We start from the raw sequence: 17896 nt of genomic DNA, 5'->3' as shown, positions 1-17896 counted from the left end.
TACAAGGAGCCGGAGCCGGCCGCCGCCAACTCGGTGTCCATCACGGGCTCGGTGGACGACCACTTCGCCAAGGCCCTGGGGGACACCTGGCTGCAGATCAAGAACAAGGGCAGCCCCCCCTCCAGCAACAGCAGCCCAAACTCCTCCCCCAACAGCCACATGGTCAACCACAACCACTCCCCCTCGGTGGTCTCTTGAGATGCCCCCCCCTGCCGTCGTCAACACACCCCCACCCCCAACCACCCCCCGGTCTGTTTGGTCTGTCTCCAGGAGAGATTTGCTGGCCCGATGATCTACCAGACCCAACCCCCCCGCCCTCGAACCGTTTTCGGGGTTTTGCGTTTTTTGTTTTGTTTCTCTCTCTGCACCTGTAGAGGATCAACTGAGAATACCTTTTGTCTGAGCGTTTTCCGTTTTATTTCCTTTTCTTTTTATCTTTTACGTTGTGTAACTGCCGATGCTAATGCTAGACGCGGTTCAGTAACCCCACATTTTAGGGGATTTTGGTTTTGACTCTCTTTTTGGGGGGTTTTTGACTTTTCTAATCAACATTTTGGTTTTCTTCTCCTTTGGTTTTCTCCCTGTGAACATTCACCCCCCCCCCCCCCCATGACAAGTTTGGAGCCGCGAGCTGATGTTTATACCGTGTACATAACGAGGGGAAGGGAGATGTTTGATGTCATTTTGACTTTGTTTGTTTAACTGTTGTTGTTTTTTTCCTTGTTAGTTCTGAGTACAGCCTTTTTCTTTTCTTTTGCATTATGAGTCTCTTGATATATTTGGGAAAGAAAGAATAATGAAACACCTGGTGATGTCGGAGAGAAGGATCACAAACCACCTGATTGTGCTACCAAAGAAACCTCAGATGCAGATCTTAAAAAGCCCCTCCCTCCAAAAGAAGCCCCCCTATGTTTGTCTGTGTGTGTTAAGCTAAGCGATGTCGAACCATCCCACACACAATAGTTACAATAGCGGTAGTTTAGAACAAAAAACGCAGAACAACACTCCATCACATCCTGTATCCATTGGACCAGCTCTCGCTGCATTGTTCAGGAATGGACTTCTCAGAATGTCCTCCAGCTAGCCCATATAAAATCCCACCAATTGATGGTGGATTATATTAAGGAGCATTAGGAAGTGCACTAGAACCAGATTTGTACACTTTTAGACGCTGCAAAATTGTGACACTGCATTTTATAGGGCCCATGTGGACCAATTGGAGCACGGCCCTTGAAAATGATCACCCAGGGGCTGTTTCTTCAGAACACTCCTCAATTGGGGTCCTTCCTCCTGAGTGGATGTGGTCACTAGATTAAGGTTAACCCCCCCCCCCTCTGCTATACACTGTGGTTTTTGGCCAACTTGTACACAAGGCTTGAATGATGAAAGGTATACTAGTAGTACATTTGCTGATGCATGTTTTTTGGATTTCTTTCTTCTAATAGCTGGTATCTATTTTACTCCTTTCTTTTTTTGTAGGCGTTTCAATCTTGCAAACTACTCGCTTTCTAATTCAGACGCACATTGTTATTTCACTTATCGGTAACAGTCGTAGACACTATACAATCACTGCTGGGTCAGTTGTACTCAATTTTATTATTATTATTATTATTATTATTATTATTATTATTATTATTATTGTTATTATTATATTATTTTGTATAAATGTTTGTTTTCCTCTTGGTAATATCAGTATGATAACACACAGCTATAGTCGGAAAGCCTCTGGACAGGCTCTTGTTGGGGGCTGCTCCCCCTTCGCCACCCTTGGATGTAGTGCTCATGTCGCTAACAATGTAGCATCGTTCGCCTGGGTGTTTGGGGGGGGGGGGGGGGGGGGGAGCGCAGCCTTCGTCCTGGATTGTTAAAGCGTGGATCTGTCAGTGGCGCAAGAGGCTACAACCTTCTGCACCGTGGAGCTGGGACAACAAGCTGGGGCCAACTAGTCACTGGCACCTCAAAGAAAACCTTACAGTGGGATTTTACATCAGCTGTTGTCTGCAATCCTTTGGGGCACTTTTTATTAAATTAGAAAGAAAATACTGTAGCAGTACAGGCTAGCTGGCTAGTAAAAGTCATGTGTCTGAAATCCAATCAAGTTGATGGCGATGGGTTCATTGTAACAATGAGGCGTTTCTTCCCTCCCTTGGGGTTAACTTAATGGAATCATTTTAACACTAGCAGTGTTTTCCAATAGTAGTGACGGCACTACTTTCCACAAACTGCCCCAGTGACTGGTTGTGCCCATGCTTGCATTGTCCAGATCTATTTTGTACTTTTCAGTGTTTTGTTTTTCTCCTAACATTGTGTTGGCGCTGCGGGCAAGCAACACTGCCGGTGCCTGAGATGTAACCGTTGTCATACAGAGCCTGTATCAAGGTGGCACACATTCCTTCTATAGTGAGCGTTAGCAACCCAGCTACTAACTGGCCAGGAACCACCGTCCCACGGATGAATTGGACTTCTACACTCAACATACGTTGTTTTACCAAAACAAAAGAAATACTCCAGAATCGCTTTTTAAAATTTTGCTTCTATTTAGTGTTTTTATTTTTGTTAGCTCTTTAAGTAAGGCAACGATTGGGATTTAGCTTGGAAGGGGAATGAGCACTCTGGAGTCAAGCTTTTATATACAAAAGAGCAAGTGAGGGACATCCCCCAGGGACAAAACATATGACGATTTATAAGAAACTAAATGCATGGCTCCTCCAAGTCTTCCAGATTCGACGGACTGAGATGTATCAAGGGAAAGGCATTGGGTGTTTGGTGTTTTTTTATTATTATTCTTTCTCTTATCATTTCACTACCACCATATATCGTAGAAGACTCTTTGTTTTTTTTGTCGGCACACACCTCCCTACAAACTGTAGGAAAATCACTTCAAAAATACTTTTTTATAGTAGGTAACTTTAAGACCATCATTACGCTGTGCGTAACGAATGTACAGAGAAAAAAATTGTAGGTATTTTTTTGAGGAACAATTAATTTGTCAATGATATGTAGCTATTTAATTTTTTGTTTTTTTTCCTGTCCTTTTATGGTAATCATACAATTTCTTTTTTTGTGAAAAAGTTGATCTTTTTTTTAGTTGATAGGTCTTTCTTGTTAGGAACAAAGGTTAAATTGCAGGAGCTTGGTGGATGTATGGGGTCGCGCAGAGCCGCGGGTGCGTCACTGACAATAGCTATTTCCCTCATCTCTGTTCTCCTTGTGAGACGTAAACAATCAGACTTCAAGCCTCCGACTGCTGATCTTCTGGATCAAGCAGAGAGTGGTCGAGGTGGTCATCTGCCCTATCATTTATCTTTCAGGAATGGACTAGCTACTAGTCATTGGGACAAATACTAAAGCTGGTGGTTCGTCCACCTGAAGTCATTGTCATTAAGACACACACATCATCTGATCCTCTGAGGTGTTTTAGGAGCCTGTGGTTCAATTCATTTGTACAAACCAGTGGAGGTTAACACTGACCAGTAGATGATTTAAAATCCCTGTTTTCCATGTTCTATCATCTTTTTGTACATGGGAATAGAATGGACTTGGTTGCAGTAGCATTCAAAACTGTAAAAACGTTGTAAAAAATAAATCAAAACAACATAAATCTGTGGCTCCGAGTCTCCTACTGAAAAAGGTTTTGGCAGGCCACCTTTTTTGTACGTAAAGTAGCCTTGATAAACAATAAAGTGCTCTTAAACCACTGTCTGACTACGCGTGTGTTTGCTTTCATACTGGCCCTTTGACATTTGGGGGTTAGGTGTGTTTTAATGGAAGAAAGGCGAGACCTAGGAGGCTATGGACTTATGTATTCATGGCACATCACACACACTTGCTCTTAAAAAAAACATACGAAATGCAGTTTAAAAATGTTAAATATGTACAGGAAGGACGAGAGCATAAATTACTTTTAAAATGATTTTTATTGAGCAACTTCGTTATTTTCTGGCAGTATATACATTATAGTACCGCACAGACATGTCACACAGAAGATGAAGTGAACAAAAATAAACATGGCATATTTGCACACACCATCACACACACTTAAGGACTTTAACCTTCCCCCCTGTAACCCCAGTAGAGCCCCTCAATACACAAACTGACACAATGGTCAGTTTGCAAGAGTAGTATAATGTTAAAATAAAAAGGTTGAATGGGCATCTGTGCTTTGAAAATAAGTTTGTATACTTTTGTAAAAACTGTAATCCAGATTGATTTATAATTAGCGAAGCGTTGACAAGTTATCCGTTTCCACGGTGGCTGTTGCAAGGATTAAAATAAACCATTTAATAGAAAGGGCATTTAATCCACATTTTTACGGCTGCAAGTGGCGACAGAAGGAGTTAACTGCGTGTTAACGGCGTGAACACCTTCTCCCCTTGAACACAATCCATCCAAACGTCCCCTGAGGGCATCGCTTCCCATAAGCCAAAATGCATTTGCCATCACATGGTCCTCAGCATCACGACCGGGACAGAAATACTGGCTTTATAGCTGATAATATTATGGGTCATACTGAGGCATGCTGAGACAAAGCTTGTTCTTCTATGTTAACATTTGCTAATTTGTACGTGTGAGGCTGTTGTTTTTTTTACATTTTTATGTGCTTTTAGGTTTGCTTTAAAAAAAAACCTTTCTTCTCAACTCATGTTTTGTGGTGTTCTTATCCTCTTTTTTTTTTTTCTTTGACTATCCATCTATTGTGTGTGTTTTTCCTTTGCCCCAGGGAAGAACTGGGTGGAACACCCTGGGGGTCTGCATCAATAAGGGACTTTGCTTTCCTTCAAAAGTAACAACCGACCTGCTTGACATCAGCCATTTGTTTCCCCCCGTCGTTAAATAGCAAACATCCTCTTTAAGATCATTTTCCAAACCAATGAATTCAGAGCATCCATATTAGAAGTGAGATTTGGTGGTATATATATATATATATCTTAATATATATTTAGATAGATACAAAAACAAGTATAAACAAGAAAGTATCCAGTCTTGTTTCCAGGCAACACACTGACGTGAAGAGAGGTCCTTTGTCTTCCTGGAAGATGGTTCTTTGAGCAGCTTCGCCTTTCAGATGCTCTCATCGTCGCTCATATCCCAGATCTAAAAAATAAGAGGCACAGACAGGAGTTCAGATACCACATTTATATAAAAATCCCGCATGAAAACAAATTACAGTGTGTATGTAGTGCTAACCCACATAGCAAGCTAAGAGCATCAGGCTGGCTCAAAAGAACGGTTGGAAGTGTAGAAACATCAGATGGATTTTACAACCTTCACACAACAGCCGCTAACACTGGCCAAACAACCTCCAGGCATCACTGCATCCTCGGGGAGAGTTAAAAGTGGAGGAAGGAACACGATGGACCACGGCTTATCCAGCCAATCAGATGGCTGGGAGCCATGTGGCGTATAGACAGGCTGCACAACACTGGGTTGCCATCCATTACACGAGGTGTGAGGCCCTTTGGTTAGCTTCAGACGTAGTTCACCCAGAGGTGACATTATAATGGAGCTGACATACAGAACCTGACACACACACGATACACAACACACACTGAACAGTCAGACATGCAACTGGACCACCCAGACACACACACACACACAAACGCATAGTCAGACCTGCGCGGGTGCACACACACACACACACACACAGTAGGGTGCTCCTCTGCAGAAGTGTGTGAGCAAACAAGAGTCATTCTCTGGACCGCACATTGGTAACATTCCCCTTGATGCAAGACGCAATTCACATACCTCTGAGCCACGCACGCACACACACACACACACACACACACACACACACACACACACACACACACACACACACACACACACACCATTTTAACGAAGACGTGTCACATTCCGTGATTGTGTGACTTTACTAGTGACATGTGAGTTGCACTACAAAGAATGAGAGCGTTGCAATTTATAAGAGTCCTTCACCAAACTGCATACCCAGAACATACGAAAATAAATAAACACACAAACTGCATGTGCGCTATTACTCCAACAAACGGACAGCGTTGGATCGGTGTGGCGATTGTTGTAACGTGACTCTCCGCTAATGCAGAGCCCTCTGAGAGCCCGGCGAGAGGAGTGGCCGACGCAACGGCACGGCCCGGGGCTGGCGGGAGAGCGTGCCAGGAGCGAAAGGGGCGACAGGGAGCTAAACTAAGAGTTGCACAATAACTCATTGCCAACGTGACCTACTTATCACAAAAGGAACAATCACGGCAACCGCCCCGAAAAGAGAATCACCGGACCTTCTGCCACTCGCTCCGGCTTTTCTGTTTCTTTTTGGGCATTTTCTTTTTCGCCGGGAGCAGGAGAACGACGGAGCGCCCGACACGCCTAGCGAACCAGGAATATCTGAGTTGACTAGAAGAACATCAAACCAGAAGCGCCGCGTCTCTGTTCAAATGACCTGCAGGTGTTGGTAGTAAGTGGCGTGCGACGCCCGCAACAAACCGGTCCTGCAACATGCTAACCCCCCCTCCCTCTCTCTCTCTGCCTCCCCCCCACCCCCACACCCTAGTCCCACCACACAGCCAGCTTGACTGTGTGTGTGTGTGTGTGTGTGTGTGTGTGTGTGTGTGTGTGTGTGTGTGTGTGTGTGTGTGTGTGTGTGTGTGTGTGTGTGTGTGTGTGTGTGTGGTTGTGAAAACCCTGTGCGATGCTGAAAGACCCATAGTGTCGGTGGGCTTGTTAGTTACCGTCCGTCGCCAGGAAGTCTTTTATAGTCGTGGTTCAGAGAGTGACACGTTTTCGCTTCAGCACCAACCAGCCCTGAACTAATACAATAGGAGCCTGCATGTGTTTCTTTGCCCCGGGGCTGTGGAGGGAGAGCGGGGGACAGGTGCTGGTGTTGGAGCTGGACGAGGACAGCTCGCCGTGGTTCCAGCGCTGCCGGCCAGCCAGCTTCAGAAGGGGACAGCGGGCCCAAGGGCCTTTGAAATGGACCAACACTGGAGCCCTGCGCTGGAAGGCCGCCATCGTCCCGCTGATGCTGTGTGTGTGTGTGTGTGTGTGTGTGTGTGTGTGTGTGTGTGTGTGTGTGTGTGTGTGTGTGTGTGTGTGTGTGTGTGTGTGTGTGTGTGTACAAAATGAAACCCTTTGTTCAAAATGAAAAGAGGGAGGCAGAGCGAGAGAGAGAGAGCGTCTGAAATAAGGCAATCAGGAAGGCCAGGATGGGGGGGCCTGTATGGGGGAAGTGCACACACCTTACGTAACCCGGCTCACTCCGACTTAACCACGGCCAACAGCTTTACTACTCTCATTCAGAGGGGGCTGAATAGCTGGGATGCTTGTGTCCCCGTAGCTCCCTGTTGCAGCAACACGGGAGCGGATTCCTGGAAGAGGAGACGCAGCGAGGCGGTCCGGAGCGGTCCCGCCGCCCAACACTGCCCCCACCCCGCGCCCCACAGCAGGCAGGGGTGCACATGAAACCGTTAGAATCAGGGGGCAATTGAAATAAAAACGGGAAAAGGAAAAAGAACATCCAACACGCTTTCGGTCACACACGACCACGCCAACGCCTCGATGCGATTGGCTGCTGGGACGTATATATACGGCGCCGCCCGCCCGTGCCCATGTACCCTTTGAAGCGCCTTAGAGCCAATGTTAATCCGCATGGAATCACAGCGACTATCTGTATCTGTATCTGTATCTGTGTGTGTGTGTGTGTGTGTGTGTGTGTGTGTGTGTGTGTGTGTGTGTGTGTGTGTGTGTGTGTGTGTGTGTGTGTGTGTGTGTGTGTGTGTGTGTGTGTGTGTGTGTGTGTAAATCAGCAGGTCTCAGCCCGTGACGGCTGTGGCGAGCTGCTGGCTGACTCGCGGTGGGACCTGATCAGATCTGATGGCTTCTGGGAGGTAGCGCCACGCCAGGAACTCCGTCTGCCAACGTTCTGCTAGTGCTGATTATTTGAGCATGTTCAACACACAGGAACACAGGGACGTCCGTTAGTTGTTGTTTTTTTTTTCTTCCTCACACAAACCAGTGAACGAGTTTTTAACCGCCAATCGTCTCGGCTGTTGCTGCTTATCTCGCGTTCAACAGAGGATGTATGGACGGCCAAATGAAACAACTCGTTTTCTTTCTAATTCATAACATATTTGCAAGAGTGCTATAATTAGGTTTTATTGGTCTTTATAGATGTGTGTGTGTGCGTGTGCGTGCGTGCGTGCGGAAGTATGTCACTGCATGTCAAGTTGCCCCAGACAACGTACCTTTGAGAGACAACAACAGTGCACAGTCTAATTGAGAGAGAGGATGTCAGTCGGGGCATGACCCACAGAGCAGCACATCCTCCATGTAGCAAAAGATAAACGGTTAACTCCTGAATGAACTGAGGGTAGCATGATGAGTGGGAGGCAGGCCTGGGGCTGTGGACTTCATACTCTGGCTCTTCGACATCTCTGGAAACCCTTGGCCTTGGTTTACCCTTTCAGGTGTGGACGCTTGTGAAAGTGAACCTGCTCATTTCAAACCCGGTGAGTTTGTTTCAGAAGGACCGCCGCACCGTTTCAACTCAATCCGATTCAACTCGGGACTGGGATTCCTTGGCGGACAGGAGGGTCCTGGTTACGGGTGGCCCGGGTGGGCTTGCCCTAACCCTCTGGAGCATCCCCTCTCTGTAGTGTTAACAACACGCCCTCGGCCCATTAACAGGATGAGGATCACACGGCCGCTGTGCTCTTAAAGCCCACATCTGCTTTACATATCAGCACCAGAACCGACAGCGGCGCAGCAACAGAGTAGGCCTTTCATCAGGGGGGGCGTGCCACATGATCCCCGCTGCACCATTAGCGGACCACACAGATGGACCGGCTTCACTGGGGGGGGGGGCGCTGTGGACGACACAGGGAGCCACAGGACGTTTGGTAATCCCCCGCCGCAGAAGCGGTGGCTCATGGTTGGAGATCTGCACCTTGTTTTATGTTTATTAAAGAACGTTTCAGTACATTTCCAGCAAATGGGACTTGTTGTGTCTCAAAAATCACCGCGCTATTCCGTCAGCTCCAATAGCAAACGTTTGTGTAGCTGCGGGTTATTCCCTGGGTTGCCTTTGTATTCCGGTGGGCTATAAACATTCACGGCGAGCTAGTTGTTCCCTTAATGGCCCCACATTAAACCCCCCACATCACAGCCATCTATCACTGGCCAATAGGAGGTCTTTAATAGGAGTCTTGTGGTGTTCTGTACACATGTTGGGCGATGGATGATTGGTGGGTCTGGCCAGCCACAGGGCGGCCCAGGTGTTCCCCCCCAGACCGGGGGCTGACTCCGTCACCCTGCCGTAAAAAACGCTGAGAGCGTGCCTAGCAGCACCCATAGAGATGTGTCAGAGCGGGGGTCTCACCCTGCCTGTAGGGATGACGAGTTTGGGGTCTTTTACAGCCTGTAGTTGGACACCAGTGGATGGGTGACCCTGATGGGTGATGTGTTCACCTTATCTGTCTAGGAGGATGGGAAGGGGGGTTCATGGGCGCTTCAAAAGGCTTCTCTGAAGGGTGTTACCTGGGGCAGAGTGTTTGATGAGCCGTGCTAATCATGGAGCCATCAGCCCCGTAAAGGAGGCCCTTCAGGGGTTAAGCACGGAGGCAGGGTGGGCTACACTTTCATGACCCCCGCCTCCATCTCTGAAGCCAAGAGGGACAGTGTAGGACGGATCTGTGTGTGTGTGTGTGTCTATGGCTGTGTGTGTGTGTGCGTATTTGGCGGTGTGTGTGCGTCTTTGGCTGTGTGTGTGTGTGTGTGTGTGTGTGTGTGTGTGTGTGTGTGTGTGTGTGTGTGTGTGTGTGTGTGTGTGTGTGTGTGTGTGTGTGTGTGTGTGTGTGTGTGTGTGTGTGTGTGTGTGTGTGTGTGTGCGTGTGAGACAATTTAATTGATCGGTACGTACAAAACCAAAATGCTGAAAATAAGCCAGGTACTAGTGAGCTTAATCCTAGCGTATCACCAGCCACACCCTGCCTTAACTGAAGACATCCAGCCTCCTCATGGGAACTGAAGAGAGGGTGACCCAGCTCCAGCAGCTCCTTGGCCTCATCCCTCCTCGTCCAAAGAACCATCTCATTTTCCCCTCCCTATTGTTTCCCGTCTGGTGGCTTACCGCCTCCATCATGGAAAACAAAAACACACCGCACCAGGCCACCTAAGCAGCAAATTAGCAAAACAATGAAAAACGAGACACGCATGCACTAGTGCAGGCATATGTTGGCTCCTCTGCTGCTCCCTCAAGCCTTTCTTTTCCTAAACAACTTAACATCAGAAACATCATAGGGACATTTATAGTGTAGAACACACACACACACACACACACACACACACACACACACACACACACACACACACACACACACACACACACACACGTGTACCCCAGGTTAATAGGAGCTACTGTAGGTGTATCAATAATGCAGGCTGCGTGTAGAGTTTCCTGGAGTCAGTTGTCCATATATAGGGCTACTCAGCTGTGAAATAGCCAACAATCTGAAGACACAAGGTCAACAACGGGAGGGCTGAGTGTACTTTCCATTCAAAGGCGCTGGAGGTAAGAGCAATCATTTGAGTGTAATTTGTTAGAAATGCCATAGCCATCCATCAGCTACGGCCTCAATATGAGCCAATTTAGAATTTAGACGTAGCCTACAATCATGGTTTTTCTTTTCTTCGGAAAAAGGTAACTCAATGGCTTCATTTCAACAGCACTTATCCATCTTATCTTACAACCCCATGCAAAGTTAATGCGATAAAAGGACATCTGGTTCTCATTTGTACATAATATTGAGGTTTTAAAATGAAAACACAACCAAGTCCAGGGCTCAGGTGAACTTGTAATTTGCTGAAGGGACAGCATGGGGCTCAAACCACCAGCTCCAACATGTCCCCCACCCAAAGTGGTGGAAGACCTCATGATCCACAATGGAATGTGCCCTGGTACGCTACAGCATCACCACACACACACACACACACACACACACACACACACACACACACACACACACACTCTCACACACACCTGCCTTTTTCCCCATGAGAGAGTAGCGTCTCTCAGTAGGAGCCGTGAGAGAGAAGATGATGAGAAGCAGTGACCCGTCTTCTCATCCCATGGGAGTTGGATTAGGTTGATGCTGGTGTGATGCCAGGGCACTGGGCCCGAGGTAAAGAGGAGCCAAGTGAGACAGGAATATGGACAAGACGGAATGCAGGAAGAAATTGTTGGGTTGGGAAAAACGAAGGACCGATTTTCAGTCCCACATCTAGGCCTAGAGGCTTACGAGTCTCTCTGCAGCTACATTTACACGTTGGGATTGGATGTTCACGCCGACCCATGAGAATAGCAGGTCACTCCTCTGATCCAAGAACACTAGAATATCTGCTCCTCAAACTGGGGGAAGTTTTGAGTTCAGAGCTTTGATTGTTCTTGTCATCAACCGTGCCTCCAGTGCACATGAATATAGGAGTCATGAAGTCGTAACATAGTCATAAGGAGAATATGAAACAGACTACACAAAGTAGGCAATATAATATACATAAATGATCAAATCCAAGATAAGAATATCTACATTCTTATTTCCATACTGAAGAATCTTACAGGTAAATCATCCAAGATAAGAATTTATTCTTATTAACATACTGAGGTGTTTACTAGTAAATCCTCCATAAGGAAGGGGAAGATGTAGCCAGGATGTTATTCACTTCTTCAGGATCAGGCTGGTGCAACAGTGGGCGTAGCATAACACCACAACATCATTAACACCAAAACACCACAACACCAAAAGACCATAACACCATACCAAACGTCATTCAGAGTCTGCCCATCGCAGCTTCCCTCTCAAGGGAGCGAAGACACTATTCAAAGTACTGTTTGAAAAGGAAGTTGGGCCACTTTTCACCATTTTTGCTCACAGAGAAAAGAAAGTCTGCTGTAGTTGAAGTCCCAATAGTTTTTCTTTAGATTTGGACATAAGACAAGGTTTAAAAGGTCCATTTTCACCTCAGGGTGACTTTAAGGGTAATTGATTGTAACGCACGCACACACATACGCACACACATACGCACACCAGGCTGAGATGTTAGCTGAGGTCACAGCTCGCATCCCCTGTGTTTTCTGAGCCGTGATTGGTCCTGATGCTTGTCTTGATCTCCCCCGGGAGGACACAGTGTTCTCCACAGCGGCGTCATTGTTCCCTGCTTCACATCTCAGAGGGGAACGCCAGGGCTTTAACAACCTCGGAATAGACGCGTGTGCATGTATAAAGGTGTGTTTGTGTGTGTGCGTGTCTGCATGTTTGGGTGCACAGCGTGCAGGTGGTGCACACTATACTACTGGAGCAACATAATTGTATATGTAGCTATGCTGGTGGTAGTGTAGTATAAAACAAATCAGTAAAAATACAGCCAAAGGTATGTATACATACCCTGACTGAAGCCTGTCCAAAAGCATCATCATGCTGTGCAGTGGGAGAAGGTGCAATGGTAACATTGACTGTGAAGTATTAGCCAATACCCACTTGTCAACTTCAATCAATAAAGAGACACACTCAGCTACCCAAGGGCTATAGAAACAAAGCAGAACATGAATTGAGACGTATACACACATCATCCTCAACATGGTTTTGCTTGGTATAAGGTTTGTCCTAGTCTCTCACACACACACACACACACACACACACACACACACACACACACACACACACACACACACACACACACACACACACACACACACACACACACACACACACACACACACACACACACACGAGAGAGAAAGAGAGAGACATCCGAAACAGCAGAAAAGAGGAGGACATCAAAATAAGGGAACAGAGTAAGTGTTAATGTCCTGGCTGAGATCGTGTCCCCGGTTTGTGTTTTCATAAACTCCTTAGTCGCGGGGTGATCAAGCAAGTCGCTCCAGATGACAACAACCAAAAAAAACACACTACTTAGGGAAGACAAAACACAAAAGAAAAATGGATGCCAATGGATGGTCACTGATTGATTGTTGTTCCCCCCCCCCCCTCACTTTCCTCAGGTGTGTCAGGGTGGCTATGGAAACTCCATCTCTCATACAATCTCTCTCGGACAAACTCTAGTTCTGTCCTACAGAGCGTGGATGGGTGGGTCTGTGCTCCTCATGAGTTTACCGTGATGGCTTAATAGTCGGCGGGATAATGCACAACTGTACGCAAAAGGTTAATTTAAAAAAAGCCACTTCTGTATGATAGCCATCCCCGTCCACTCTTTCAAAAATGTCCCTGGCCTCTGCTCCACCTCCCCCCCTCCAGTCCACTCGCTCGGCCTCTAGCAGAGCGCTGAAAAACAGCTAGAAAAACACATTTGGTGGTCTCTCGGCTGGGTGTGGTGGCCCACTGGGCAGCAGCTGGTTCCTGTTCGTTCTCTTGGGGAAAAGGGACCTCTCTCTCTTTCTGTCTGTCCGTATGTCACATGACCGACCTCTTCCTGCTCCCATGGCAAACTGATGTCCAATCAATATGAGTCCAAACCTAAATGTCCTTTTGCAAATGAACTTTGCTCCAACTTTCAAAGTGACTTCAGTCTTGTTTTCAAATAGATAACTTTAGTCTCACTGTTTCACTTTAGCCTAACTGTCCAGCTGCCTAACTTTATAGACCACCAACTAGCCAACTTTAGTTTACCTTTCAAGCTTACTTACTAACTATATCTAAAGCCTATCACACATAGCGTATAGAGTTACTTGGAACCAACGAGAACATTATTAGACAATGTTCACGTCCATAATACAGCCCTGCTTTATGATTGCATTATTTTTTGGGTCATGCTAAAAATATGAACCGGCATTTGCCCTCTGTGTGCGTTGGCTTGAGCCAACACTCACACGTGAACTGGGTTAATACCGTACAACAAACTATGCAACTTGTTCACTTTGACATCCTCTCAAGTCTCGTGTGGCTTATCCACTCCATCCTCAAACAATCAAACAATCCAAACCCAGCCAGCAGAAATCCCCCGTTCTATCATATCCTCTATTGCTTATTGTTCCACCTTTTCTCTCTCTCTCTCTCTCTCTCTCTCTCTCCCCCTCTCCCTCTCTCTGGGTCACATTTCCGTTCCTGACACATTTCCTGTAGGTTATCGGCTCAGGCTCTGATTCACACCCTTTACTGGTGGCTTTCTCACCCTTGTTAAAGGACAACCGAGGTGTTCTGGCATAAGACCATGATGCAAACGACTGTGCCAGTAAAGGATATGTTGTAGCACGGTAGCTATCCAATTATTTATTATTATAGAATAAACAAACCACAAACCCCCCCCACCCTCACGAGAATCACGGAGCATAAAATAAATGTCATCCACATGATGTGTGTGTGTGTGTGTGTGTGTGTGTGTGTGTGTGTGTGTGTGTGTGTGTGTGTGTGTGTGTGTGTGTGTGTGTGTGCGTGTGTGTGTGTGTGTTTCCAGTAGAGTCCTGCCCCACGTTTAATTACAACTGTGAGTCAAAGCCAAGCAACGTGTGGTCACAGGGAGCAATTAGGCCCTGTGGAACCTCACTGGCATACACAGACACACCCACAAACACACACACACAAAAAAACATACACACCGACCTCCATGCTAAAGACTTGACATTAAATAATATTTAACACTATTAGATCGCTGATATTGATAATCAATGCTTTTTATTCCTTATATCAAGGACATTGTGTGGCACTTGGACAATCATGTGTAAATTATTGTCAGATGAGGATACAAATCTGAAATAAATAGATTCACACTGAGCTATTGAGATTAGGAGGGAATATGGGTCAATATATTGGGAATATTGAACATTAACTGAATTAATCACAACAAAATAATTGTGTGTTTCATGTGAAGCGAACCACATAAACGAAATGTCTCTGGAACAAATCATTCACATCTCACAAGAGGCAGTAATAACAATAAGTGTGTGTATTGTGTCATCGACCCAAGGCAAGCTCGTCATCAGTTAAAGACACACCTTCAAGCGGGAAGCCCCGTAATCAAACAGAGTCAAGCCAGCACACGTATATGGAAAAGGGCCATAGGGAACACATGCTGTAACTGGCCATGTCACCAAAAGGAAGTATGGCATTTACACCTGACCTAAAAGTGGCAGTACATGAACAAGTGTAAACGGACTAAAAGGATAAAATTAGCTCATCTCGCTTTAAAATTAAAGTGTCAGCTTCCCCTTTTTCAGATCTTCTGAAAAATACTTGGTTGTCCCCAGATTACAAACGTTTGTGTTGCGTGTTTGTGTGCCAAATCTGGACTTCAGGCCTGATGTAATCACACGTTATCACTCTACACCATATGCTGGGCAGGACAGATACTAGCTTAACCAGTGGTCTAAGATGCCAGAGCTCCGAGGCAGATGACCTGTAATCAAGCCTGCCAAAACCTTATGACGCCAGATGCAAACAGGACCCCGCAGAAGTGGGCACGTATATGTGTGGATGTGAGACACACACACACACACACACACACTACAGCTCAACGGTAGGACACCAGGGTGCCGGGTGCACCCTGGGTGGGGGGTGGGGGGGTGGGGGGTGGGGGGGGGGGGGGGGGGGGGGTAGATGCTACAGAAAGTGAGCGTGTGTTCTAAAAGCGCAGTAGTAGCCCAGATCCAGAAATACCTGCTGCTGGCAGAGGTTCCTGCATTGACGACTAGACCGTAGTCTAGGCAGCGGCAACCCGATCCCCTGTCTTCCGTCCATCCGTCTGTCTGTATACAAGCTGGCCAGCTGCCTTGAGGGGGGGGGGGGTTATTGAGGCCACCGCCCCGGACTGGCAGGCGCCAGCGGACGGAGGCCATCTATAGAACCGTGCATGCCTAGAGGTTTCCCCATGTTGTGAGGCAAGAGAGTTTGCTTTAAGCGGCTTTATTTAGGAGTGCTTGATCATTCTGTCCTGGAGGACGACCCTAGCTGATGGTACCCCTGCATGCATTACTTATAGTACCCCACCTGCCAGACCGCAGGAGAGGGGAGGCGAAGGCACTTGCCAGGGCATGTTGATGTCTCATGGCTGGGCTATGAACACGCGTTTGCCTCCCTCTATTTACGGTGGGACGTCTCTGTGTCATCGGAAAATAACATTGAAAAACATCTTTGATGTTGAGGGAATGAAGCGAACGTGTTTAGGAGGTTGTGAAGTACGGTTTATGGCTTACATGAGGGAAATGGCAGCCAGAAATTGTTTGGCTTTTGGAGACTTCATATCAGACGTCACACACACACACACACACACACACACACACACACACACACACACACACACACACACACACACAAACCCCTCTCTCGTGGGCAGTATTTTAAACATAGTTGCATGGCACAGGCAGGCCAGCTATGGAATATCATGTTGCATTGTTTCTAAACAGCCTTGGTTGCTATGGTGCTGCACATTGTTGGGTTGCAAAAAAATGTAAAAATAAAAAAGGCCGGGCTGCATCTCTCTGCATCAAGGGTTGAATTTCCTTATTCAGATCTTAGTTCTATCTTAATCTATATCTATAACATATATAGATATATTGGCTGTCACCGATAATACAAGAGCTAAATAGCTTCCAGCAGACGACCAACTGAATGCAATGGTTAATAGTGTGCCTTTAATAAACATACTGTTCCCATTTATACTGCTATTTATAATAGTTGCTTCTGTATCGTCACTAAAATATAGTATGCTCTTTTCCCCGTATTTAAAGGTTTGGGTTGAAATGTTTGCCTGGTGACTGTGGTTTATCTTTGTTCTGCTATATAGGGTTGCAATGTAAAAATGTATGGTAATTCGACCCAAACCAAAAAAGAACAAAATTTCGGCTCCACAGCTTATGCTTCAACTCGTGTCCATACTTACACCATCACCCAAACACAACAAGATAAGGGATTGACCTTCAATCATGAAAGGAGCTCAAGCTGCCCAACATCAAGCTGCTCAACATCAAGCTGCCCAAGTCGGCCACGAACATCCCAGAATACCCAGGATTTTGAAACCAAGCTATGTATAGTAAATGTGTGCGTGGGCAAGCGAGGGACGGAAGGACAGAACGCCAGAGATGCTAACTATGTTAGGAAAGATGGGAGGTGTGATCCGTTCTGTGCATAGCTGGCGTGCATCACTTCAGGTTGAGCACTAAGATATAATTAGGCGAGCTATACCGAAGCAGGCATAGCAAGCATACATTCAAAGAATACATGCATACTTAGGACTGGCGATGCATACAGACACAGGCCTCTCTCTCTTACACACACACACACACACACACACACACACACACACACACACACACACACACACACACACACGGGTGTGCATTTTCTGCTAATGAAAAAGCAAGCCTAATATTGTTTTTCCCAGCGGAGGCCCGACCCATCTGGTAATAATTGCAGCATGGAGCAACCGTAGCTGTGTTTGGATACAGCTCTGAGCTCCTCTGACATACATGAAGCCCAGTGAAGCCAAGACACAAAATTGTGTATTATTAACACACACACGTGCATACACACACATATCACATTTTTGAAATGTTATAATTTAGTAAGAAGTCATGTGTGTGTAATTGTGTGCGTGGTGTGTGTGTGTGTGTGTGTGTGTCATTGTATGCATGTGTTTGTGTTTGTGTGTCATTGTATGCGTGTGTTTGTGTGTCATTGTATGTGTGCATGTGTGTGTCATTGTAAGTGTGTGTGTCATTGTATGTGTGTATGTCATTGTATGTGTGAGTGAGAGTGTGTGTCATCGTATGTGTGAGTGAGAGTGTGTCATTGTATGTGTGAGTGAGAGTGTGTGTCATCGTATGTGTGAGTGAGATTGTGTGTCATTGTATGTGTGTGTGTCATCGTATGTGTGAGTGAGATTGTGTGTCATTGTATGTGTGTGTGTCATTGTATGTGTG

The 17896-nt window shown here is 46.3% G+C and overlaps 2 protein-coding genes across 3 annotated transcripts in view; one reads left to right on the top strand and one right to left on the bottom strand.

Annotated features, from left to right (window-relative positions):
- Positions 1-3661, top strand: part of vgll4b (vestigial-like family member 4b) — a 28341-nt gene extending 24680 nt beyond the window's left edge. Inside the window, exon 6 of the mRNA XM_079747627.1 lies at positions 7-3661. Coding sequence (XP_079603753.1) covers positions 7-198 — 192 coding nt within the window. The 3' untranslated portion in view covers positions 199-3661. The remainder of the gene's footprint in view (positions 1-6) is intronic.
- A 247-nt stretch (positions 3662-3908) lies between these two features.
- atg7 (ATG7 autophagy related 7 homolog) overlaps positions 3909-17896 on the bottom strand; it is a 41449-nt gene continuing 27461 nt past the window's right edge. For both annotated transcript variants that reach the window (XM_079748354.1, XM_079748355.1), the window contains exon 19: positions 3909-5094. In XM_079748354.1, the coding sequence (XP_079604480.1) occupies positions 5062-5094 (33 nt within the window). In that variant the 3' untranslated portion in view covers positions 3909-5061. The remainder of the gene's footprint in view (positions 5095-17896) is intronic.

The sequence above is a fragment of the Pollachius pollachius genome, assembly GCF_949987615.1.
Source record: "Pollachius pollachius genome assembly, chromosome: 12".
In the NCBI taxonomy this organism is placed as follows: domain Eukaryota; kingdom Metazoa; phylum Chordata; class Actinopteri; order Gadiformes; family Gadidae; genus Pollachius; species Pollachius pollachius.
The sequence above is the reverse complement of the archived record's forward strand: the minus strand, read 5'-3'. Positions and strand labels throughout refer to the sequence as shown.